General features: G+C 34.1%; 1 protein-coding gene across 1 annotated transcript; it reads right to left on the reverse strand.

The window, feature by feature from the left end:
• Positions 1-13,851: 13,851 nt before the first annotated feature.
• On the reverse strand, positions 13,852-15,919 carry LOC143575878 (GDP-mannose transporter GONST2-like). Its single transcript, XM_077060132.1, has 9 exons — positions 15,676-15,919; positions 15,375-15,579; positions 15,096-15,235; positions 14,861-14,990; positions 14,625-14,723; positions 14,336-14,490; positions 14,138-14,254; positions 13,970-14,067; positions 13,852-13,895 (listed from the first exon to the last, which is right to left on the reverse strand). The coding sequence occupies exons 1-9, from the start codon at positions 15,846-15,848 to the stop codon at positions 13,852-13,854; spliced, it is 1,161 nt and encodes a 386-aa protein (XP_076916247.1). The 5' UTR covers positions 15,849-15,919.
• Positions 15,920-27,784: the final 11,865 nt, after the last annotated feature.

Genomic DNA, 27,784 nt, shown 5'->3' on the forward strand with positions numbered 1-27,784 from the left:
GGGCCATGACTTATTTGCTGCTCGGGCTAGGAAACGGTGTAATTAAACAACCCTAACATTCAATATTTGGATATCTTTCATGGCTGTTGGAGTTAACATTTCTCTTATGGCTTCGACATTTTCAGGGTTGGCTATAATCCCTTCTTTGGCTACCATGACTCCTAGGAACTTCCTTCTTCTACCCCAAAGTAGCACTTAGCAGGATTTAATTTCATGTTGATGCTATTCAACCTTGCAAAGGTTTCGGTAATGTCTCTGAGCATGGCTTCTTCAGTGTTGCTGGTTATTACTATGTCATCGACATATACTTCCATATTGCTTCATGTTTGTCTTTTAAACACTTTATCCATCAACCTTTGGTATGCCGCTCCTGCATTTTTAAGACTGAACAACATTTTTTTCATAACAGAAGATGCCTTCATTGGTGATGAATGTGGGTTTGTCTTCATCTTCTTTATGCATCTGTATCTGGTGGTATCCTTTTTAGGCATCTAAGAAACACTTCAACTTGTAATCTGCTAGGGAGTCCACCTTTACAATGATTTCCGGTAAAGGGTAACAATCCTTTGGGCAAGCATTGTTTAATCTTTGAAGTTGATGCACATTCTACAATTGTTATCCCCTTTTTCTACCAATACTGGATTGGCTATTCAAGTTTGGTATCTTACTTCTCTTACTATACTCGCATCTAATAATTTCGCTACCTCTTTTGTGATGGCCTTGCTTCTTTCTAGTCCGACACTTCGTTTCTTTTTATTGAATGGTTCTATTGACTTGTGTACCTTTAATTGGTGTCCTGCTAGTCCCTTAGGAATTGCTCCCATGTCTGAAACTTGCCTTGCAAAAACGTCTATGGATCTGGATAACAGTTCCCACAAACAGTTATTGGCTGCCTATGGTAACTGTGCTCCCACGGTAATTCTTTGTTCTGGGAATTTGGGATTGATCATCCATTCTTCCATGTTCTTTTCTCTATTAACCATGACTTTCTTCGTTTCTTTTTTGATTTCTTTTACTTCGTAGACTCATGGTAGATATTCGGAGGTCGGTGTGACGACCTCCCCTTAGTGTTGGGAATTTGAATTCTCCATGGACGGTCGACACCATTTACCCTAAGACACTCATCACTGATCTTCCTAGAATCACATTGTATACATGCATTAACAACCAAGAAGGTCATTTATAGGGTTCTGTACTGCTCGCCTACACCTATGTGTACTTCTAAGGTGACTTGACCCATTGGTTGTGCTATTTCTCCTGAGAAGCTGACCAAAGGAGCTTTGACCTCTACCAGCTTGTCTTTTTAACAGGTTTTATTGGTTGAAGCATTGGAAGTACATGATATTGGAGGATCTTACAGTATCAAGGTATGCTTTTCTCACTCTCTGCCCCCCAACAAGATAGATATGATCATCGGGCTTTCTTGTCTTCCCTGTAGTGGTGCTCTTTCGAAGGTGATTGGTTGGGTCATTCAGTCTTCCATGTGACAACTATTCTGCTTTGTTCCAGGGCCTTGCCCCCATCTATGTATTGTTCCTACCTCCCTTTCCATTACCTTATTTTCTAATGTTTTGTCTTGAACACCTTTCACCAAGTGTGATAATTTCCCTAATTTGACCGCATTTTCTATTTCTTTAAGTAGCACCCAACAGTCATCAGTGTGGTTCCCCTTCTCTCTGTGATATTCATAGAAGCGATTAGAGTTGGTAAATTTGGATGGCCTTTGTCTTGAAGGTATTGAAAATTTTATGTCTTCAGTTGCTAGAATTTCAAAGGGTGTTTTTGTTAGTTTGTGAGTATAACCGGTTTGGGTACTGGTTCTGGAGTTGAGAACCGCAAAGGTGTCGAAGCACCTGTATCTGGTCTTAAATGTGGTTTCAACCTTGACCGGTTCCAATTTGGGCTTCTCTCTGGCCAATGATGTGTTGGTCTTTTCCATTGGTTTTGGGTTTGGTGCTTCTTAGTTCACTTTCTGTCTAGCACGCACCTTTCCCTCTGATGAATGCTTTGGTTTTATCCATGAACCCCTCTAATGCGCTTGAAAGATCCTCGTGGAGCTTCTACACCAGTTGATTGTTTCTTACCCCATGGCAAAAGGCATAAATATTTACTTAGTCTTCTGCTTCTGCCACTTCCATACTTTCCTTATTGAACCTTTCCATAAACTCTTCGACGGTTTCCCTATATCGTCTCTTCAGGCTGTGTAACGAGGTATGAGCGTTTGCGCTTTTCCTTCTTGGCTAAAATTCTTCAGGAAGATCCTTTGTAGGTCTGCGAAACTATCTAGGCTACATGCTGCCAATTTGTTGAACCATTTTCATGCTGCACGGTTAACATTTATGTAAACATATAGCACCATCCTTGCATCGCAAACAAGAATATGGTTATTTGGGTATCCCATACCATCGTATTTGTCGATGCGGATGGCATATTCATAATTCCTGGGAGTTTGTCCTATATGATTCTCTTTGTGAACTTCTACTGCATATAAGCGAATGACGTTTTGTAAGTGTTGTTAGGTCTAGGGACTAGGGTATGGTTGTTTCTAGACCACTCATCGGTATATGAATACTCTGAGGTATTGGGACAGTTGAAGAAGGTGGGGTTGTGGAGGCAAACATGCCTTGACTAAACATAAGAGGCGATATGACAGTTTCTGGCCTTATTCCCAAATTCTAGGTGAAAGGGTGCATTGTTTGTGATCTCATCAACCATTGTCCACTGGGGTGTGGTGTGTAGAAGGCTTGAGATGGTGGTTGCGACATGAAAGTTGGATGTTAGGGTGCGTTAAGGCCATGCTTTGTTGTGGAGTTGGTATTTGTATGTGTTTTTGTCTCGGGATGGTATTAAACACAGTGTTAGTTACGGTATTTGTGAGAATAGGATTACTTGACCTCATCGTTGTTTCATGTAACACCCCGGTTAAAGCGGAAACGCCTGAGTGTGACGTACAGATTTCTCAAACACACGTGACACTATTAGGTGACCATAATAATATTATTTCATTTAAATGTTCATGTAACACAAGTTTATCAAGTAATACAGGTTGTAACAAATAAATAAACAAATGATAAGTTGTTCTTTGAATATCCTATAAGCATGCTATGTGTCTTCTAACTTTCATATCATATTTTTACACCTATAACATATGTATATAATAAAGTCAGCTATGAACATAGCTGGTGAGATTCCCATAGTTTGATATAATACGTAAAAATCATACAATTCATGGACAAGTGATAAACGAGCAAGTAAAGTCCTTTCTAGTTGGTATCAACCAACGTACTCGGGCAATCGCGCAAGTAAGGTCCTTTCCAGTTGGTAACAACCAACGTACTCGGATAATGAGGCCCTTTTCCACTCTATACAAATGGACCTGAGTGCAAAGGGGAGCGTATGATCATACTTATTGAGGCTACCACGTGCAAGTAAATTCGAGCAAGTAATCAGGTAACACATAAGTCCACATAGCGAATGGTAGTTTGTAATCGAAATCGTAATACTTGAATTTGTAATAGATACATATGCTACCCCAAAATATGAAAACGTTTAAAAAGGGGTTGTGAGAAACTCACCTCGAAATCAAAGATAACTTCAAATATAACACGTAAGCACAATAACAAAACCGAAGCAACCGAAAGTACTTCAAAGAATCTGATACGATTGAACTTCTCGAACTCTAAATCAAATAAATATGAATATTTAAGGACCAAACTAACGGGATTATTAAAGTTAGTTAATGATTTGGTTTTAGGAGTATTGCATTATTTTAATATTTTAAGGCATTTTTTTGTATTATAATATTAATTTTAAGCTTCACGAAATTTAAACGATTTCATTACTATTAAAACTAATACAAGAAATATTTGTTGAACACGGATTTTAATGGTAAATACATTTCAAAGAATATTTATATTATCGAAATAAAGTTAAAGAATTTAAACACTAACGAATTATAAAGCTATATTTAACGGTTTAATGAAATATGTTATTTGAATATTATTCAACAAATAATTTCTTATTAATATGAGAATTATAATTAACGATCTAATTTTATATTCAAACAACTATTTTAGAGTTTGTATTTTTTTAATGAAAAAGAAATATAGAGTGAACGAAATGGAAATAAATATAACATAATATTAACGGAATTCACGAATTTAGAGACTACGAAGAAGTTGTGTGTTTGAAAAAAAAATATAATTTATAATTGATTTGTTACTTAAAAAAATATTTTAAGATTTTTTATGATTTTTACTAATTTAATTTGGTTTAATGTTAAAAGAATGATTCCTAAAAGAAAATGAAATATCAAAGCACTATGACCCGGGTTCGAACTCGGGTCCTCCTGGTTACACGAATATATCTTAACCATTGGATCAGTTTGCATATATGGTTTGAAAATACAATCAGTAATATTTATATAACAACACAAGTTCATCATTATCACTCAAACCCTAGGTTCTTAATTCATTGCTTCTGCTCCTTTAATGTTAATTTAGTGTTAGGGGTTTTGTTATATGGTGAAAAATGACTAATATGCATATTAAGATTACCTTGACTGGTTATGGATTGACGGAGAACAAGCATTGGCCGGAAAACGGACTTCAACGGATTGATTAGTGACCTTAGAGAGTTTTTTAGACGAAAGAATGGTTATGGACGAGTTTAGTTTTAGTTAAGGATCCTATTTATACTAGTAATTGAGTCGTAGGGTGTTAATTGCTCGTAATGGAATTGCTTAAACATGGCCGGCAATTTCGCAGTAATTTACGGGGTTCGTCTGGCCGTTAAAATGTAATTAATAGGTTTATTAAAGATCGTTATTGTCGTCCCAAGTCGTTAATTTTAAATTAATGGGTCAAATAACGAGAATTATGGTGTGTTTAATGGGCTGCTGGCGCCGATTCCGGCGGCCGGAAAAACTCGACGGAAAGACGGGGCAGGGGGTACGGGCTAGGGTTTAAACTAATTAATTAATATAATTTAAGTTGTATTTACCAGTTCAGTCCCTCAACTTTGTTATTATATTAAAACAGAAAAGAACTAATATTTACCCTTTAGACCTTGCATTTTGAAAGTTATACGTTTGGATATTTATTATATTATAATTAGATAACGAAATTCGTTTAACTTTAAATAAATACTTTAATCCCGGAGTTTCATTACCTGAACAAAATGAACAAGAAACGAACGAACGATAAACGTAAATCAAATGACACATAAAATACATGAAACGAACCTGAGAATAAAATAATATATGTATATATTTATAAACATAAAGTGAAAATTCGTAATGATTCAGATTTTTGGGTTTGAAAAGTAAATAATGTTTCAGGATTCACAACTTTTTAGAAATATCGTCCCGAAATTAAAATAAAAATAAAAATAAAATTTTAAAAGGAAACAACTAATACGAGGAGTTTTTTTAAGAGTTTGAACAATTTTGCATATACATAATTAAATAAAAACAATAAATTCGATCTTTGAATGACCCGAAAGATGCCACAAATGGGAATATGGCAAGGGTACTTATATATAGGATGTACCAGCGGCGTATCCACCATGCCCTTATCATACTACATTTGTCGCGTCTTTCAAAATCATTCCCAGTTTCGAGTTACTACACACAATGGACTTATTATGTCTTCCATGCGAGGACTTGGATAATTATGTGTCGACCCATAAGTACCTTTATCGTCGGATGGTTCACATAATCCATCCCATTGTGTGGTTTTAAAACGTATACAATAAATACAATAAGTTCTTATGCGAAAAATTTGGAAAAACAAGAGTAATGAACTATACAAATCAAAATTCACAAAATATATAAACAAATCCTTGAGGTCAAGGATAAACAAAAACATTATGTCCAATGGAAATCATTGAAATTTAAACGAGGTAAACGATGCTGTTGAAGTTTAAATGAAATAAGCGTAACTTGAAAAATAATGAGTGAAACATCAAGGTCATAAACATCATTGTAATTAACGAAACATTGGATTCGAGAATAACAGAAAGTATCAATGTGGCATTGAGCCAACAAATACAAACACATAAGTCGATAAAGCATTGGGTCCGAGAATAAGAAGATAAACAAAAATTTAATAACCGAATAGAGTAAGTTTCTTGGGGTCAATAATGACTCGTTAAACAAATGAAAATTTTCAATACAATATCAATGTGAATAATAGCCACATTGAGGTTAATAATCACAAAATAAATAATCAAAGTGAAACATTCGTCTCAAATTGATAAAACATTGAAATCAAGGATAAATAATTGAAACTTCAAGATCAAAATAAAACATTGATCAAATTGATGAAATATTGAAATCGAGAATAGCAAAATAACTCGAATAAAACATTGAGTGGAAATAGAGCTACTCAAACAATCAAAACAATTTATGTAACAATAATAAACTCAACATGTGTATAAGCATGCCCATAGTCCCAACTTCCACTAAACGATTACGTTTATGGGAAATCAGTTATAGACCATGCGATTGAAATAACAAAGTAAACTGATTCAAAATGCACTATGCATGAAAATAGTTCACTAATTAACGAATGACCAAACTCAATATTAACTTAGTAAACAATCTTCGAAAGAAATCGATACATGAAATTATTTCGATAATATCCAAATAGTATAGTATATATACCAATAGATCTATATGAAGAGGAAAGAAAGAGAGACAAAAGGTAGCGTGCGATGCTTGTCTTCTCGAGGATGGATTTTGGTATGAAGGTTGTTATAGAGGCGATGTCATGATTTCTTAATCGAAACTCATTGAAGTTGACAAAGAAGGGAAAAGAAATGATTGTTGAGATTACTTCAAGTTTGTAAAAATTGATTGTATAAACGTGATGGCTTTGTAACTTAAAGAAAATTATAAATATATATATATATCCTTAGCTATTGCTAAATTTTGGATTTTTTTTGTGTGTGTGTGTATAAGATTTTCTATTGAGTGACGCTTTAGAAAGAGAAAAAAAATAGAGGTCGCTAGGTTAAATAACTCGTTGATGATAATATAATAGCCTCATGGCTTAGGAATTGTTTAATGCAAAATATTTTATTTTATTATTTTATTTTAAGGGTTTTATTGAAATAATTTTAATAATAATAACAATACTAATAAAACTAATGGTAATAATAATAATAATGATAAAGGTATTGATAGTAGTAGTAGTAATAATAGTAGTAGTGGTGGTGGTGGTGGTGGTGGTGGTGGTCATCGTGGTCGTCGTGGTCGTCGTAGTAGTAAAAAAATGAATCATTTGAATTGTCGTAAAGTTCTTTAAATAAAATTAACTTAATATATTTCGTATAACAGAATATTTCGTGAATATATAAACATATATATTTCTATTAATTGACTATTTTAAAATAATAGAGATTTGAAATTTCACGTAAAAGAGTGTTTATAAAAGAACTAAATGTGGGAAAAGTGTTCAAAAAGATATTGCATGGCGGAAATAAGTTAGACCTTATAATGGTTGTGCTTGAGTTACTGCAATAGTAGCGAGTTTGAAGACGAGCATGAGGTAAGGCAGAAGGTAGGGGATAAATGGTTGGGTAACGGGTCGTGGGAATAAAGATGGTGTGTCAAGTATGTATAGTTAAGAGACAAAAGTTGATGAGTTGGCCGATCTTAACACCATTTGGAAAATTTTTTACATCGTGGTAGCGGATTGGGGAATCATCCGTGTTATACATGGAATGGGTCTCTTGTCAATATCTTGGTTGAGTTGGGTTTTGAGTATCCAAGAGTTAGGTTGGGTTTGGAGTTACTTAAGTATAGCTTTGAGGTTTGAATGTATTGTTGTGGTTGGGATTGCGATGGTCAATTGCTTGATGGTTTGGGTTGTCATTTTGTGGTTTGAGTTTTGAGGGCAACGTCGAGGAAAGCGAGAAGACATGTGAAGAATTTACGTGACACGAAACATAAATATGAAAGTCGTATCAAAATCAAAAGAAACTTTACATAAAAGATTCCTAAAATTGGAATCAATCTTTATAAATCATAAAAATGAAATCTCATGAAGCAAAATTTGAAATCAAAATTGAAATGCTCATGAGTCAGTATGAGTTTTCGCATTTTAGTAATTCTAATCTCGTAAATTTTCGAATAAACATATGAAAAATATATCAAGTTTTGAAATAAAATCACAGAATTAATACAAACCTAATATGAGTAATGAAATTGAATTGAAAATCGAGTGTTTATGTACCACCATAACTTTTTGAATTTTCAATTAAAGCCATAAATAAATTATATAAAGAAAACGAATTGAAAATCAACAATTCATGCGTCATCATGACTTTTCGAATTCCCAATTTTAAAACACACGAGAAAATGAGTATTGAAAATCGACTATTCATGTATCACCATGACTTTTCGAATCCTTCAATTTTTTTAAATCCAAAACGGTAAATGAATATATAAATAAAGAAAACAACTTGAAATTCGACAATTCTTGTAATAGCACGACTTTTAGAAATTTCAGTGAATATATAACCACAGAAAACGAATTACAAACTCGACTATTCACAAAACCCAATGACTTTTCAAAACCGCAATATAAACAATTGATTTTTCAGAATCACACGTTGTATGAATTATCCTAATTTGAATGTTCCAATAAAAATAAAAATGTGTAATCAAATCGAACTTAAAGTTGGGTATTCGTGTATCACCACGATTTGACAGACTTTTAGTTAAAACGTATAAATCAAAATGCGTAATCAGATCGAACCAAAAGCTAGTCATTCGTGTATCACCACGACTTGTCAGACTTTTAGTTAAAACACATTGTTAAACATTGAGGGTCGGAGTCACACGTCGCATGAATCACCATGACTTGTGTGACATCCTAAGGAGTGCAACCATATCTTTATCACAAAGGGGAAATGATCAAGGTTTGAAAGCATAAAGTTGCGATTCGTATGGTGTTTGGTGTGGAAATATTTGGCTTAATAGGTTTCATGCCCTTGATGTTAAGAGTTCGGGAAACAAGCACGTCCCCCTTACAGTTACTACAAACCCGCCACATAGAACCGTCTTCAAGAAGATGAAATATCGGAACACCGAATTTGAAAATTGCTTTTGAGAAAAACTTGTTTTAGGCCTAAGCCTTGGACTTGTGTGTGTACTTGTGTTCATGAGTCGTTAATGAAATCCGCAGTACAGTATTACAGTAATAATAAGTGCGTTTAAACAATCAAGTAGAGGCTCATATAATTCTATTATGCAACCTAAACATTTAATAAATAAACTATAGCTACTTAGAACACTACGTCTAATGTCCTATCGTATAGCCATGGCTCTGATACCAACTTGTAACACCCCGGTTAAAGTGGAAACACCTGAGTGTGAACAGATTGCTCAAACACACGTAACACTATTAGGTGACCATAATAACATTATTTCATTTAAATCTTCATGTAACACAAGTTTATCAAGTAATACAGGTTGTAACAAATAAATAAACAAATGATAAGTTTTTCTTTGAATATCTTATAGGCATGCTATGTGTTTTCTAACTTTCATCCTCATATCTTTACACCTGTAACATATGTATAAAATAAAGTCAGCTATGAACATAGCTGGTGAGATTCCCACAGTTTGATACAATACGTAAAAATCATACAATTCATGGACAAGTGATAAACGAGCAAGTAAAGTCCTTTTCAGTTGGTAACAACCAACGTACTCGGATAATGAGGCCTTTTTCTACTCGATACAAATGGACCTGAGTGCAAAGGGGGGCGTATCATCATACTTATTGAGGCTACCACGTGCAAGTAAATTCGAGCAAGTAATCAAGTAACACACAAGTCCACATAGCGAATTGTAGTTTGTAATCAAAATCGTAATACTTGAATTTGTATTAGATACATATGCTACCCCAAAATATGAAAACGTTTAAAAAGGGGTTGTGAGAAACTCACATCGAAATCGAAGATAACTTGAAATTTAACCCGTAAGCACAATAACAAAACCGAAGCAACCGAAAGTACTTTAAAGAATCCGAAACGATCAAACCTCTCGAACTCAAAATAAAATAAACACGAATATTTAAGGACGAAACTAACAGGATTATTAAAGTCAGTTAATGATTTGGTTTTAGGAGTATTGCATTATTTTAATATTTTAAGGAATTTTTTTTGTATTATAATATTAATTTTAAGCTTCACGAAATTTAAATGATTTCATTACTATTAAAACTAATAAGAGAAATATTTGTTGAACGCGGATTTTAATGGTAAATACATTTCAAAGAAAATTTATATTAACAAAATAAAGTTAAAGAATTTAAACACTAATGAATTATAAAGCTATATTTAACGGTTTAATGAAATATGTCATTTAAACATTATTCAACAAATAATTTCTTATTAATATGAGAATTATAATTAACGGTCTAATTTTATCTTCAAACAACTATTTTAGAGTTTGTAATTTTTTAACGAAAAGGAAATATAGAGTGAACGAAATGGAAATAAATATAATATAATATTAACGGAATTCACAAATTTAGAGACTACGAAGAAGTTGTGTTTTTTTAAAAAAAATATAATTTATAATTGATTTGTTTAACTTAAAAAAATATTTTAAGATTTTGGATGATTTTTGTTAATTTAATTTGGTTTAATGTTAAAAGAATGATTCCTACAAAAATGAAATATTAAAGTGCTACGACCCGGGTTCAAACCCGGGTCCTCCTGGTTACACGCATATATCTGAACCATTGGACCAGTTTGCATATACGGTTTGAAAATACAATCAGTAATATTTATATAACAACACAAGTTCATCATTATCACTCAAACCTAGGTTCTCAATTAATTGATTATGCTCCTTTAATGTTAATTTGTGTTAGGGTTTTTGTTATACGGTGAAAAACGACCAATATGCATATTAAGATTACCTTGAATGGTTATAGATTGATGGAGAACAAGCATTGGCCGGAAAACGGACTTCGACGGATTGATTAGTGACCTTAGAGAGTTTTTTTAGACGAAAGAATGGTTATGGACGAGTATAGTTTTAGTTAAGGATCCTATTTATACTAGTAATTGAGTCGTAGGGTGTTAATTGCTCGTAATGGAATTGCTTAAACATGGGCGGCAAATTTCGCAGTAATTTACGGGGTTCGTTTGGCCGTTAAAATATAATTAACAGGTTTATTAAAGATTGTTATTGTCGTCCCGAGTCGTTACGCTAAATTAATGGGTCAAAGAACGAGAATTATGTGTGTTTAATGGGCTGTCGGCGCCGATTCCGACGGCCGGAAAAACTCGACGGAAAGACGGGGCTAGAGGGTGGGGGTTACGGGCTAGGGTTTAAACTTATTAAATAATATAATTTATGTTGTATTTACTAGTTCAGTCCCTCAACTTTGTTATTATATTAAAACAGAAAGAACTAATATTTACCCTTAAGACCTTGCATTTTGAAAGTTACACGTTTGGATATTTATTATATTATAACTAGATAACGAAATTCGTTTAACTTTAAATAAATATTTTAATCCTGGAGTTTCGTTATTTGAACAAAATGAACAAGAAACAAACGAACGATAAACGCAAATCGAATGACACGTAAAATACATGAAACGAGCCAGCGATATAAAATAATATATGTATATATTTATAAACATAAACCAAAAATTTGAAATGAGTCGGATTTTTGGTTTTGAAAAGCAACGAATGTTACATTTCATTGTTGTCACATTCAACACACTCGCAATGGTCGTACCTTTCGGCATCGGCGTCATATTGAACAGGTTTGTTTGGACAGATAGGATCGTTGCATCTCTTTGTTGTTGGCTTTTTAGGCTTAAAAGAAAATCCCGGTTTTTGCGCAAAAATCCAGCCCCTAATTCTTCAACCATTTCATCTTCATATTCAACTTCTATCTCCTCTTCTTCTTCCTCCACCATGACTCCGCCTTCTTGTACATTGCTTGCTGACGTCATAACTCTACCTCTTATATTCTTCAAAAAAAAATACCAAAAATTGCCATAAAACTCAAGTTCTTTCACCGGATGGCGCCAATGTTAAAGCAAATCCTAGCCGAATCGATTATCGGGCTGAGATTGACTCTAATGGATAGATATATGAATGATATTTGAGAGTTATAGCAAAACACATAGCTAAGGGTGTAAGTTTATTGATATGAATAATCTGAGCATTGTTACAAACATATGGACTATATAGAGAAGACAATACAACATCTATATTCGTATTGTTATTTCTAATGCCCGACCACGTACGAGGGCTGTTCTTTTCTAGCTGTAATCCGTTATTCTTCGTACGATCTCTTTTTGTCTCTAGTTAATAGATGCTCTCCTTGTCTTTCCTGTAATGATGCTCCGACACGAGTGTAGATACCATTTCTTGGTGTTACCCTACAATCTACAATGGTAGACGTATGGGGTTGCCTTTTGCTATTGGATTATCACGGATAACCGGACTTTATTCGTTGAATGTTAGGAGGAAACGAAAGAAAGAAAGAATCATCCTAAGAGGATAAATTTCAAATTGAATTAAGTTAAATAGAATTGGTTTACACCAACAGGGTATTAACTAAAATTTTTGTAACGGCAAATCTACCATGCTTCTACCCCTACACTACTTCAAACTAGCATACCAAATATCGGGATTTGAACCCGAAACCTTTCATCTAAGCAAGAGTCTCTGCCATTGCCAAGTTAGCTAGTTCTACACCGACAAATGTTAGTAATTAACTAAACTGAATTGGGAGACAAACTTGAAAATACTCATGTGAGTCGATGCTTAACAAAATAAGCATTGACATCTCTCCTTTTTAGTCAAGACTCAAGACAAATCTCTCTTAATTACCTATGATTTATTTGGGGATTAAATCCTCATAAAAACCTTAAAATATATTTGTGGCTCGTTGAAATGCACGGTTAGATTGTGTCATCAACCATCGGGCTGAACTACTTTTTATTTTCTTTCTTCTTGGCTATCTGAACAAAATATTTACCATACTAAAAAGCAAGAGAGAACCAAAAGGCCAACAAGTATAGAAATATTTTCACTTATAAATTCTTAAGTTCCTGTGATTCATTCCACGTACTAACCATGAAGAAGTATTAAGAATCTCTACGTTTCTAGAGTGAAGTTTAGTGCTGATCACTACCATCCCAGTGTGTTGTGTTAACGGTGATCTCCATTAGAGACAAGTTTATAGTGATTAAAACTACTAACTAAGAGATCATTGAGCGAATACACGGTGAAGTTGTTAACCTTAATTAGAACCAATATACATCAGTGTGTTCAAGCGAATATCTCTCATTTCTCTCCTGTCTCTAAAAGAGTTCTTCATTCTTTATAAAACTTTAAAGAACATATTCACCACTCTAGTTTCCTACCGTTTAACTTTGTTATGCCCGTCACTTGAATAATTAACAAGAACTTGTAACAATTTAAAAGATCTTTGTTGCAATTTTGGGTGACAAAGGGGTATATGATTGGCCTGTTCCAAACATAACATAACTGTGCTGCAGCGCTTACCTAGTTCACACGAAGACAGATGCTGGCCCACCCACATTACTAATATAAAGATCAATAAAATTTGAAATGAGCATGTATGATATTATTTAGAAGAATAACATTTATATTACATATACTTAACAATTTGGCATCTTTCACTCCTGGTGTGCCTTTGTACCAGAACATATCTATTAATATATCAGCTTCTTTAAGCCTTTTCTTATCCTTTCTGGTTTACAAACTCTATTCTTCCCAGAAATATATATGATTTGTCACTGGTAACCAATCAGAATGTAACTGGCAGAAGATACTTGACTCCAATTATGACATTTTGGCCTTCGCAAAGAATATTCCCGCAAACAAACCTGAATAATCACACATATATAAAGCAAATAACGCCGGAAATGGTTAGGTGAGTATTTAAGATCATGCTGCTTACCAAAAAGTATGCTGAAAAGATTTGGCAGGCTAAGTGGAACATTAAACAACAGTAAACCAGCAATTGAGATGGGAATCTTGTTTAACGAGCCCACCAAACTGTAAACATTTACACAGATTCTGAGTAAATACTAGTTTCTATATCTCAAGTGGATTATTAACTGTTTACCTGTAGGTGGTAGGACCGGTTTGGTTTAGAAACCACATAGAAGTGAAGCTAATAGCTAGTCCAAGAAGTCCGCTAACAGTTGCAACAACCCAAAACATGGGAATATTGATTACATCCCTGAAAGCAATAACCAGTAACAGGTGAGATTAAAGATTTTAGAAAGTATAGAAAATGGTTTTTAGAAGTGAATTTTCTTACGCGTTGATTACATAAGTCCATTCGTCAAATATGATAATCAAGAACACGCCAAATGGTAATGATAACAAATTATTCAACAACACCATTGAAACTTCATTCAGAGATCCAGATTTTGTCACAGATTTTGCTGTGTCCATGATTCGTCTTAAGGTAAGCTGAATATAAGGTAAATATAAATGAATATATTGTGATCCAGAAACATTAAATATAAATAAATTCTAATTGCATTAAAGGGTTACTGGCAATGATTTAGAAAATAAAAATTAGGTTGCTTGCAGAAACAACATACTGAGTAACTTGCAGTCAGAATGCAATTCACTAGTTGCCATGTGTAACCCGTTGCATCAAATGAGAGATCTGTGATACCACCACTTACAGCAGAAATGATCTGAATTTTTTGTAATCATGTGTTCATGGTCAGAAAGAAATATTTAATAAAAAGCAAAACTAGCTTTATGCATTTAAAGACCAAGAAATTTCACTTTGAGAGAAACTTAGCGTAGCAACACATAAGTGAGTGCATACCATAAAAAACATTGCAGTCCATACTTTTTGGCTTTGTCGCTTACGGAATATATAGAGTTCACCAACTGCTGTTAATATGTTTGTCATGTTCTTCAAGATAGTCACCATTGCAATGTTTATGTACTTCAAACTGAATATATCCACAAGAAAACACCAATTAAAATATTATAGATTATTACATATAAAAGTAAGCATGGTTTAATCTAAGAAAACAATAATTGTTGCAAAGACATACCTATACATGCCTGAAACAAGCATGCCCACGAATATCAAATTAACGGGTATCCACACCTTAACTAGCTTCCAGCTCAGCTTTTCTAGTGAAACTGCCCCACATAAACCCAATATGATAACTATAATAGAACAGATAAGATTCTGCAAGAACAACATATACAAATGAATATCAAGAATTCAAAATGCTTGCACTTGATAGGCGTCACATGATACACACACACACACACAAAGATATGTTTTGTATATTGGTGTTCATCTAGTTTAACAAGACCAAATTTACCTGATAAAACATCAACGATATTCCAGCACTGAAAGCATAACTTGAAAGAACAACTTTGTTAAGCAATATCATACTGCAAGAAGAGAGACAATACGCAGCCCCAGAAATCAACGGTCCAGATCTAACTTTTGGCTCGTGAGCCCTCCTTTCACCTGTGTGAACGTTAACTTCATCGTTCTCAGACACAACCCGATTGCCTCTGGATCTGCATACATAATTAGGCGCTTCACCGTTGAAATGGAAACTACTAATATCGTCAATATTTCTACATAAGAAGTCCAATTATTGAAACATTATATACCTTTCATTTGTTGCTCTGCCACCTGCCATCCTTCCTTGAGGAAGAAAACCACCGATGAGCCTGCGCACCACATTTACCTTCCCGCCATGTGGAGAAATCTCTAGTGAAGAGTTGAAATCTGACTCCTTGACATCAGGATTAATAGTAACATTCAACTTTAAGTCAGTTGACATTGAAACAATGCTAGATGCCTGTTATCAACAGTAAGTTTTATTAGAAAACCTGCACATCACTATAAGTTTACACAGATCATTTCAAGCACCATTATACAATGCATAACAATAACCTACTAGGCTACTAAGCTATTAATATGGCATCACATTTGCAACAGTGTTGAAAAAATCTAGACTAGTCGGTGATTAATTGCTAGTAAGCCACTGCCTGACTAATTTTCTACTGTGCCTGCAACTTTGAAAAAAAAAGGGGGGGGGGGAAGGAATTTGTATTCTTAGTGTTTAAACTCAATTACTCAATTCATTTAAGACCATTTTAATAAAACATTTTTTGCACAGCCAAATCATAACCAACATGTTCATTTAAAAATTTAATAATTGAAGTCCAATAAAAAAAACTCTTTTTACTAAAGGTCCAAATTTTTTTTTCTACCCAAAAAATTTTTAGGATTCTTAGGAACGGCCCTGATCGGCCTAATTAGTCGCTAATCGGCCAAATAGCCACTAGTCTGACGAAATCGCCACTAGTTGGACCAAGTCTCTGGCTAATTTCGGACAATTTCCGGCCATACTCTGTAAACTCCGGCAAATCTTTGTAAATTACATATAAAAATGTGTATAAAACGGAAATTACATATAAAAGTTCCAATCGCTAGTGAGTTCTACCAAAGTGATTTGCTATGATAAAAATCAAGTTCCAAACTGAGTGTTATTGAGAATAACATGAAACCAATTTCAATTAAATAAAGAACACTAACATGAACAGGAGCAACAAGTATCAGCTACAGGAGAGAAATTACTGACAGAGCTTGTATTGCAACTTCAGAGTATCTTCAATAACAGCAGAAATCGCCTAACTTTGAACCAGAATATAAAAGAAAATAAAGTTAAGGCGTCAAAACCTAGCTATAAGTGGGAAGTGAATGAAAAGTGATGTGAGAATCACTCAAAGTGGAAAGCGTGTGGTGATGGCACCGAGAATCAAGGAAATTAAGAAGTAAACCGGAGATGCCATTTCAAAGTCAACAGAAGAAGAAGAAGAAGAAGAAGATCGTGTGGATTGCTTCAGCTACAAGTGTTGCTGTGTCAATGTGAGCGTTCCGTGGCTCATGATTCATTTAAATATTCAAATGACGAATGAATAAATATATAACTGCCAAGAGCAGCAAAGTGCATGAGAGAAGTGTGGCGTTGGAGCTTGGTGCTTCTTGCCGGGATAGATGGCGCCTTTTAAGTTTATCGTTTTAAATTTCAATAAAGTTTTGTGGGCTGTTATTATAATGGCCAGCTGGACTTCAAAAACTAAAGCCTAATCAAATGTGGGATTCTATCTATTTAAAAATGAGATGACTTAAGTAGGGTTGTTCACGAGCCGAACCGAACGAAGGCTTGCTCATTGCTTGGCTCGTTTACAATCGAGCAGAACCGAACGGCTAAAATTTGAACCGAGCATTTCTCGATCGAACATCGAGCGATTTTCAAACATTATTAATTCGGTTCAGATGTAGGATACCTATCCAGAAGTTTTCGCAACTCAATCATAGATGATGGAATCATCAAAGATTTGACCTTTTCAAACTCTGTCTGTAACTCACTAGAGGCCCCGAAAACAAAGAGAAGATGTGTACAAACGAGATATGCAGCTATCAGTAGCACTTCTAGTCATTACATTTAGAAATCTTTTTTATAGTTCTAAAAGTAATAATTTATTAAAATTAAATGCATCATTTTCATTTGGTGAAATCTAATACAAGAATTTTTTTTCACTCTAAAAATTTAGATGAGAAACAAGTTTAAAGGTTGTAAATAATATATTTTATAAACAAATTAGTAGTTTATAGACAAACGTATAATATGTTGTAATTTTTTATGATAAATATGTTTGAACTAAGATATAATGAGTATGTAAACAAACTTTTGGTATATTAAAAACTTAAAGCGAACAAATAATAAAATTGTATACTTATATTTATGCATGCTGTCTATATATTTATATATTTGTTCATATATAATTACATAAAAAATAAATTAAGAATATTCGAGCCAAACCGCAGACCTTTACTCGTTGCTTGCCTCGCTTACAAACCGAACCGAGCGAGCAATTTTCGAGCGCGCTGTGAGCGAGTTTGAGCTACGAGCGATTTGGACGGCCGTAGACTTAAGCATATATTTGATCTTCACTCATTCTTGTGAATACAAGACTCTTACTTACACATTTTTTCTTTCTTTTTTTTTCTGTTAAGCAAATACAACTTTAATGGTTAGGTAATACATCATCATCATCATCATCATCGTACTCAATATATCTCACCAATAGCAAAGCTATGGTAGGGTCTGAGTAGGGTAAGATGTAGACAGCCTTACCTCTACCCTATAAGGATAGAGAGGCTGCTTTCGGTGAGACCCCCGGCTCGATAGTAGTTATGCATCAAGCCTTGGACATCAAGCCTTGCATCAAACCATTATTTATAATGGTTAGGTAATACGTTAGGTATAAAATCGAATTGAGCATTTTTCGATCGAACATTGAGCGATTTTCGAGCATTATTTATTTCTTTTACACTTTAAAAATTTAGATGAGAAACAAGTTTGAATGTTATAAATAATATATTTTATAAACAAATTAGTAGTTTATAGACAAATGTGTAATATGTTGTATTTTTTTACGATAAATATATTTGAACTGAGATATAATGAGCATGTAAACATCGTTAATGTGTATGCGCCTCAAGGGGTGACGGATAAAAGAGCATTATGGGGCAGAATCTTAAACCTCAAAGAAACCCCGCAGGTCTGTGGATTCTATGGACGATTTCAATGCTGCTAGATTTGAACAGGAAAGAAGAAATTCGCGGTTCAACCTGACTATTGCTAGAGTTTTCAACTCATTTATACATAAATCTGATTTGGCAGAATACGCAATGAAGGGAGGTAATTTTACGTTTTCGGTTGGTAATAAACTAAGTACGCTTGACAGGATTTTAGTTTGCTTTGATTTCCTCAATAAATGGTCAGACGCGTGTTAGAGAGCCATGCCGAGAGGCTGGTCCGATCATAGGCCTATCTCCCTTGTTACCAGATTCGTTAACTTTGGACACCGCCCGTGTTTCTTCAATTCTTGGTTAAACAGGCCGGATTTTGATTGCGTTGTCCGGTCAGATTTTTCAGCCTCTAATGCTCAAGGCTCTCCAGAAATTCGCTTGTCTCTTAAGCTGAAAGACATTCACTTCGCTATTAAGGAGTGGTGGCAAAATACCAAAAACAAAAAAGAAGAGGAGATCTCAAACTGGAAACACGAGTTAGAGCTTCTTGAAAAAGAAATGCAGACCAGAGATTTAAATGAAGAGGAACTTTGGGTTAGAGCTGAATACCAAAAAAAACTTGGAAGAAGCGTCTATGCTTAAACGAAAAGAACTTTTGCAATGCTCGAGAGTAAAGTGGGCCTCTTTTGGAGATGACAACACAGCCTTCTTTCATGGCATGATTAATAATCGGAAAGTAAAGAATGGTATTCCGGGCCTTCTTATTAACAGGGAGTAGTGTGATAAACCGAAACTAATAAAAAAAGAAATCTTTTTGTTTTTTCAGGAACAAGTTTAAAGAATCTATCCCAGCTCGCCATTCTCTTTGCTGGAAAAAGTTGAAAAAGTTGTCTGAAGCAGATGCTGAGTCTCTGATTTCCGAATTCAGTCAAGTAGAAATCAAGTCAGCGGTTTTCGACTGTGGGAGTAATCGGGCCCCGGGTCCGGATGGTTTTAACTTCAAATTTTTTAAACACTTTTGGGATCTTTTCGAAAAGGATTTCTTGGATTTGATGTCTGTTTTTCACAAATAAGGAGTTATCAACAGAGGTTGTGGGTCTTCTTTCATTGCTCTCATTCCTAAGAAAAAAGACCCAGCTAACCTTAATGATTACAGACCTATCACTTTAGTCAGGGTGATCAACAAGGTTATCTCCAAAGTGATTGTGAATCGATTGAAATTGGTGCTTTTCTCAGTCTTGTCGGAATCCCAGTAGGCATTACTGAAAGGAAAGTTCATTTTGGATGGCCCATTTATTGCTAATAAGATTTTATCTTGGGCAAAAAAAAAAAAAAAAAAAAGGAACTTAACTTCTTTTTCTTCAAGATCGACTTTGAAAAGGCCCACGACAACGTAAATTGGGACTTCTTGATCTCTATTTTGGCTCAAATGGGATTTCCTAAGAGATGGTGTATTTGGATTCAAAGTATTCTATCGTTTTCTAGATCTTCGGTTTTGGTTCACGGGTTCCCTACTTTTGAATTATCATTGCAACAAAGGGATGAGGCAAGTGGAGCCAGTTTCTCCTTTTTTTTTTTTTTTTATATTTTTGATAGTTATGGAAGCTCTCTTGAATATGTTCTCTAAGGCTTGCAAATCAAACATCTTGAAAGGGATCCAACTTCCGAGCGGGGGTCCGTTAATTTCCCATATTCTCTATGCAGACGACGCGTTGATTCTAGGAGAATTGTCTCATCCCAACTTTATAAACGTTGTCCGTCTCTTAAGATGTTTTCACCTATGTTCTGGTCTCAATATTAATTTTCAGAAATCATTTCTCTTTGGCAACTCTGCGCTCAATTTGGAAGTAGTAAACATGGCTAAAGCCCTCGGTTGTTTGCCTAGATCCTTCCTGTTTATTCATCTTGGGATATTGGTTGGAGCCAACATGAACAACTTTCATAATTGGAACGCCGTGATTGATGCCTTTGAGAAGTGCCTTTCTCTTTGGAAAGCTCGCTCTTTGTCTATAGGCGGCCGTGTCACTTTAGTTAAATCGGTGCTCGAAAACCTCCAAAGTGCCTGTCAAAGTGATTAATACGCTTGAAGTGCCTGTCAAAGTGATTAATACGCTTGAAGGCATAATGAAAAGGTTCTTGTGGGGAGGCTCTGACAATAGTAATAAAGTGCATTGGGTCGCTTGGGATCGGGTCTCCATTCCAAAAGATAGGGGCAGTCTCGGGATCTCGAGGTTGAAAGACATAAACTTTTCTCTTTTGGCTAAATGGATTTGGAGATTTAAAACTGAGAAAGGAAGTCTTTGGAAGAGAGTAATCGAGGCTATCCGTTGGTGCAAATCATATATGGGTTTGGTCCCTATTAATAATAATTACGCAGGAGTGTGGAAGAACCTAGTGAAGGAAGTTAATAAATCGAATTTGGGATCTCTCAAGTTCACGGATCTGATGAAAGAAAACTTGGGCAACGGTAACGATCTTTTCTTTTGGATGGACCCTTGGTCTGGGAGAACCCCTCTCAAGCTGGTTCTTCCTAGACTCTTATCAATTGGAGAACAACAAAAGATGCAAAGTAAGTGATAGATTCTATTAAAGTGGGAGCCAACTTTTTTTTGGCAATGGGACTGGATTCGGAACCCGACCTCTCATAACGAGCTGGTCGCGTAGGAAGAATGCATCAGATGTATCTCGGCTGCCAAAAGGAATGCATACTCTGACTCTTGGTCTTGGTTGGGGGACCCCTCAGGTCTCTTCAAGGTTTGATCGGTTAAACAAACAATTCTTTTTTGCAGAGATTATAGTCTTAATTATGTCATGAATTGGAGTAAATGGGTTCCCTCTAAATGCAATATTCATGTTTGGAGATTGGAGATGGGCAACCCCCCCCCCCCCCAAGATGGCCCTAAGAAGGAGAAATATTGACATTCCTAATACCTTGTGCGTGTTCTGCAATGCAACAGATGAATCCTCTGTTCGTATTTACACCGGTTGTCCGGTGACCTCGAAGGTTTGGGATGCTTTGATTTCTTGGTGCAAGACCACGTCCTTTTTTGTTTTTTGGGTTAGAAACCTGCTTGAAAGTTATATCCATATGGGGCTTAAGAACAAAGAAAAGGAAGCTTTCCAAGGTTTTATTATCATTGCTTGTTGGCGAATTTGGAAGGCTCAGAACCCTTTGATTTTTGAAGGGAAGGAGACGAAGATTGAAGATATTATTTGTGATAATAAGTCTTTAAGTTACCCTTGGTTTAAACATAGATATAGATGCAAATCGATTAGTTGATCAGATTGGTGCAAATTTTCTTTGATGTAGTTGTTTCTCCATGTTCTTTTATGTTGGATTTCTTCGGGTTGTGGAGGTCGTCGTGGCTTCGACCTTGTTTATAGAAGTTCACTGCTCGAAAAAAAATGAGCATGTAAACAAACTTTGGTATATTGAAAACTTGAAGCGAACAAATAATATTTTAAAATAGATGGAACTGGGAAAATTTTGAAGTGTTTATAAAATTATATACTTATATTTATGTGTGTTGTCTATATGTTTATATATTTGTTCATACATAATTATAAAAAAAAATAAATTAAAAATATTCGAGCCAAACTGAACTGAGCAAACCTTTGCTCGTTTCTTGGCTCATTTACAAACCAAACCGAGCGGAGCGGCTCTTTTACAATTGAGCAAAAAACCGAGCGAGCATTTTCGAGCAATTTCTGAGCGATCGATTGATGAGTTCAAGCTACGAGCGATTTGGACGGCCGTAGACTTAAGCATATATTTAATCTTCAGTCATTCTTATGAATACAACACTTTTACTTACACATCTTTTCTTCTTTTTTTCCTGTTAAGCAAATACAACTTTAATGGTTACGTAATACTTTAGGTATAAAATTGAATCGTGCATTTTTCGATCGAACATCGAGCGATTTTCGAGCATTATTTATTTCTTTTTTTCTTTAAAAATTTAGGTGAGAAACAAGTTTGAAGGTTTTAATAATAAATTTATAAACAAATTAGTAGTTTATAGGCAAACATGTATTATGTTGTAATTTTTTATGATAAATATATTTGAATTGAGATATAATGAGCATGCAAACAAACTTTGGTATATTGAAAATATGAAGCGAACAAATAAAAATATAAAATTGATGGAATTGGGAAAAATTTTTAAGTGTTTATAAAATTGTATACTTATATTTATGTTTGTTGTCTATATATTTATATATTTGTTCATGTATAATTATATAAAAAAATAAATTAAAATATTCGAGCCCAACCGAACCAAGCAGACCTTTGCTCGTTGCTTGTCTCGTTTACAAACCGAACCGAGTGAAGCGGCTTGTTTACAATCGAGCGAAAAACCAAGCGAGCATTTTTCGAGCAATTTCCGAGGGAGCGATGAGCGAATTCAAGCTACGAGCGATTTGGACAGTCGCAGACTTAAGCATATATTTAATATTCACTCATTCTTGTGAATACAAGACTCTTGCTTACACATCTTTTCTTATTTTTCTTTTTTGTGTTAAGCAAATACAACTTTAATAGTTAGGTAAGACGTTAGGTATAAAATCGAATCAAACATCGAACGATTTTCGAGCATTATTTATTTCTTTTTTTCGCTTTAAAAATTTTGATGAAAAACAAGTTTGAAGGTTGTAAATAGTATATTTTATAAACAAATTTGTAGTTTATAGACAAACGTGTAATAGGTTGTAATATTTTATGATAAATATATTTGAACTGAGATATAATTAGCATGTAAACAAACTTTTGGTATATTGAAAACTTGAGGCGAACAAATGAAACAACAAAATTGATGGAATTGGGAAAAATTTTGAAGTGTTTATAAAATTGTATACTTGTGTTTATGTGTGTTGTCTATATATTTATATATTTGTTCATATATAATTATATAAAAATAAATTAAAAGTATTCGAGTCTAACCGAACCGAGCAGACCATTGCTTGTTGCTTGGCTCGTTTAGAAACCGAACCAAGCGGAGCAGCTCATTTACAATCGAGCGAAAAGCCAAGCGAGCATTTTTCGAGCAATTTCCGACCGAGTGATGAGCGAGTTCGAGCTACTAGCGATTTGGAAGGCCGTAGAATTAAGAATATATTTAATCTTTACTCGTTTTCTTGTGAATACAAGACTCTTACTTACACATCTTTTCTTCTTTTTCTTTTTTTCTTCTGTTAAGCAAATACAACTTTAACGGTTAGGTAATACGTTAGGTATAAACTCGAATCGAGAATTTTTCGATCGAACATCGAGTGATTTTTGAGCATTATTTATTTCTTTTTCATTTTGAAAATTTAGATGAGAAACAAATTTGAAAGTTGTAAATAATATATTTTATAAACAAATTAGTAATTTATAGACAAATGTGTAATAGGTTGTAATTTTTTTATGATAAATATATTTGTACTGAGATATAATGAGCATGTAAACAAATTTTTGGTATATTGAAAACTTGAAACGAACAAATAAAACTATAAAATTCATGGAATGGGGAAAATTTTGAAGTGTTTATAAAATTGTCTACTTATATTTATGTGTGTTGTCTACATATCTATATATTTGTTCATGTATAATTATATAAAAAATAAATTAAAAATATTCAAGCCAAACCGAACCGAGCAGACCATTGCTCGTTGCTTGGCTCGTTTACAAACCGAGCCGAGCAGAGCGGCTTGTTTGCAATCAAGCGGAAAACTGATCGAGCCTTTTTCGAGCAATTTCTAAGTGAGCAACGAGCGAGTTCGAGTTACTAGCGATTTGGACAGCCGTGGACTTAAGCAGATATTTAATCTTCACTCATTTTTGTGAATACAAGACTCTTACACATCTTTTTTTTTCTGTTAAGCAAATACAACTTTAAACGTTTGGTGATACGTTAGGTATAAAATCGAATCGAGCATTTTTCGATCGAACATCGAGCAATTTTCGAGCATTATTTATTTCTTTTTCACTTTAAAATTTCAGATGAGAAACAAGTTTGAATGTTATAAATAATATATTTTATAAACAAATTAGTCGTCTATAGACAAACATATAATAGATTGTAACCTTTTTATGATAAATATATTTGAGATGAGATACAATGAACATGTAAACAAACTTTTGGTATATTGAAAGCTTGAAGCGAACAAATAAAACTATAAAATTGATGGAATGGAGAAAATTTTGAAGTGTTTTTAAAATTGTATACTTATATTTATGTATGATGTCTATTTATTTATATGTTTTTTTGAGCAATTTCCGAGCGACCGATGAGTGAGTTCGAGCTACAAATGTTTTGGAAGGCCCTAGTATTAAGCATATATTTAAACTTCACTCATTCTTGTTTAAACAAGACTCATACTTACACATCTTTTCTTTTTGTTCTTTTTTCAGTTAAGCAAATACAACTTTAACAGTTAGGTAATATGTGTAACATCTCGGATTTTTCGTATTTGTTTAAACCGATTCGAGAATGTAATTCGGATCTTTTGAACTGATTAAAAATTGTATTTAACTTATTTTATAATTCCATAACTTTCAATCATACCAAATAATCCTTAGAAACCTTTTAAATCGCTTAAAAGGGCTAAAAATCGCATTTTCAGGAACTACAGGGACTAATTTTGTCAATTCTTTCCTATTTTCGATTAAATTAACGAAACTTAAACTCCAAGAAATATTATAGCTAGTCCAATTTAGTTCTGTTGGTGTCCAAGCCAAATTTTATTAGTTATTGTTCCAGATTTTCTCATTAAATAGCTTATTTTGTTTCATAATTTGTTTTTAGCAACCAAATCGCTTATTTTATGCATAAATCAAGTGTTTTAAGCCCCAAGAGATCCCCCAAAGCTTAGACACATGTCCATATTCATTAAACCTTGTTCAAGAATGAATTTTACTAATTTTAATGTTGGTTTGATCATTAAAAATCGATTCGGTTTCTTAAACGAGTAAATAACCATAATTAGTTCGTTTTAGTGTTTCCTATATAAACAACCCTTATTTCTTCTGGCATAAACTTCCCTAAAACCTAAATAAACACCGTCCAGCCGTCACCTACCTCCACCCTTCATCATCTTCTTCGGTTTTTGATTTATTGTTGAAGATACGCTCATAAACGGTTGACTTTGCATACGTGTGGACCTTTGACTCATCGTTTATGTTAATTCTTTCACTTTTCGGGTAAGTTGTAAACATAGAAATCATTCATATATATTCCCTAGTCAATAACCTTCAATCAATTTCGGTGGTTGAAGGGTGTTGACTGGTCAAATCGTTTAAAACTCGTTAAAGGACAAAATAGTCAACTAGTTTGACTTAACGTTTTCTCATACTTCTGGTTGGATTCAACGTTCGGTCCAGAAGACTTTTATTCTCGTAACAAAATTTTAAGGCTACTGACTAAAACCCGCCTTCCGACTCGCTGTTCGGATTCTGGTCAGTACCATCTTGCTTAAATCTTAAAACAAACATAACTTGAATTCTAAACGTCCGTTTGGATTGATTCCAGCGGCAACGAGCTTGTTTTTATATATATTATCATATCCTAAAATCTTTGATTCTGAATTGTTTATATCGTTTGACATGTAGTGGACGACTCGCTTATTCACTAACTCGTTTAATATTCATTCATTCGTGTTACATGCTTACATGTGTTAATGTTCATTCATTCGTGTATTGTGTTAATATTCATTCGTTCGTATATTGTGTTAATATTCATTCATTCGTATATTCGGAGTGGTCCATCATACTCCCATGTATTGGGTTCTCGTGCTATTGACCAACGCCCAATTCGCTTGGCAACGGTCTACATACTTGTTTATGGTTTGATTATATTTACCGCTTTTATCACGTTATGCTTATTTACATTGACATGCAAAACTAGTGATATTCTCACTCAACTTTATGCTGACAAACTCCATTTTCTACGCATATGTAGGTTGCTTGTATTGAAGATTGAAGTTTGGATACGTAGATAAGACCGTAGGTTATAATCAAGATAATCATTATTTGAGCTTATATTCATGTATTTAAATTGCTTCTTATAATTGAATAATCTGTGTATACTTTGAATAAAATAATTAATTAGATATTGTCACTTTTATATTATGATAATATCCTCGAGCTGTGAGCAATTGGATCACGCCCCGGCATTTCCGTCTTAGATGGGGTGTGACAATACGTTAGCTATAAAATCGAATCAAGTATTTTTCAATCGAACTTCGAGCAATTTTTGAGCATTATTTATTTTTTATTTCACTTTAAAATTTTAGATGAGATAGAAGTTTGAAGTTTGTAAATTATATATTTTATAAACAAATTAGTAGTTTATAGACAAACGTTTAATTGGTTGTAATTTCTTATGATAAATATATTCGAACTGAGATATAATGAGCATGTAAAACTTTTGACACATTAAAAATGCCATACCCGGCCTCAGGGGCCTAGCCGTGTGACCAATAGTTGGTACCAGTTCTGTTAATTTGTCAAAGTTTGATTACGTAGCGGAAAATACTTAAATAAAATATTTACTTTCATAACATAGGGAATTAAATACCCTTTTTCGTTTTACAAAATTACTTGCTTTATAAAATAAGTTTATATGCTTCGTTTACAAAATTAGCTGAGCCATCAGCTGTATTCTATGCGTAGCGATCTTCTATCTCCACCGGTATATCCATTTCCATACCTTACTCTTGGTTACCTGAAAAAACTTTAAAAATATATGTCAGCTATATGCGGGTGAATAACGCTGACTCGGTAAAAAAAATTTCATAATTCGTTATGACACAATCACCAATAACGTTCAATGACTTAGTGGGACTCAATCCCATCTCATCAGAACTAAGCATGCGCAAAGACTACGTGGTGGACGGTTACGCGCCCTAGAGACAGTTACTTGCCTCATGGTCAGTATGTCTGTAGTGTGCCCACTACAGATCATACATGTAAGGATCCAGACACATGTGTATTTTAGCTTGAATGTCTAATACTACCTTGTATCAACACGTTTTAGAGAATTTGAACCAACCCTCATGTAAATATTTTTCTAACTTTTTACATATGGATAACCCTCCATAATCAAAAAGAGTAAATACTTTAAAATAAATAGTACATATCATGATATTAAAAAGGTTAGCCTTATTCATCTTTTGATCAGTTGTTCAACTAACAAT

This window comes from Bidens hawaiensis, unplaced genomic scaffold (assembly GCF_021521415.1).
Source record: "Bidens hawaiensis isolate Kalapana, Puna unplaced genomic scaffold, B.hawaiensis_p1.1 tig00027770_1, whole genome shotgun sequence".
Taxonomy (NCBI): Eukaryota; Viridiplantae; Streptophyta; class Magnoliopsida; order Asterales; family Asteraceae; genus Bidens; species Bidens hawaiensis.

Excerpts from the sequence above, each read along its gene's own strand:
- LOC143575878 (XM_077060132.1), bottom strand. The coding sequence starts at position 15,848 with ATGTCAACTGACTTAAAGTTGAATGTTACTATTAATCCTGATGTCAAG. Across the intron at positions 14,724-14,860 it reads GGACTGCAATGTTTTTTATG|ATCATTTCTGCTGTAAGTGG; the intron begins GTATGCACTCAC and ends CAAAAAATTCAG. Across the intron at positions 13,896-13,969 it reads TCTTTTCAGCATACTTTTTG|GTTTGTTTGCGGGAATATTC; the intron begins GTAAGCAGCATG and ends GTGATTATTCAG.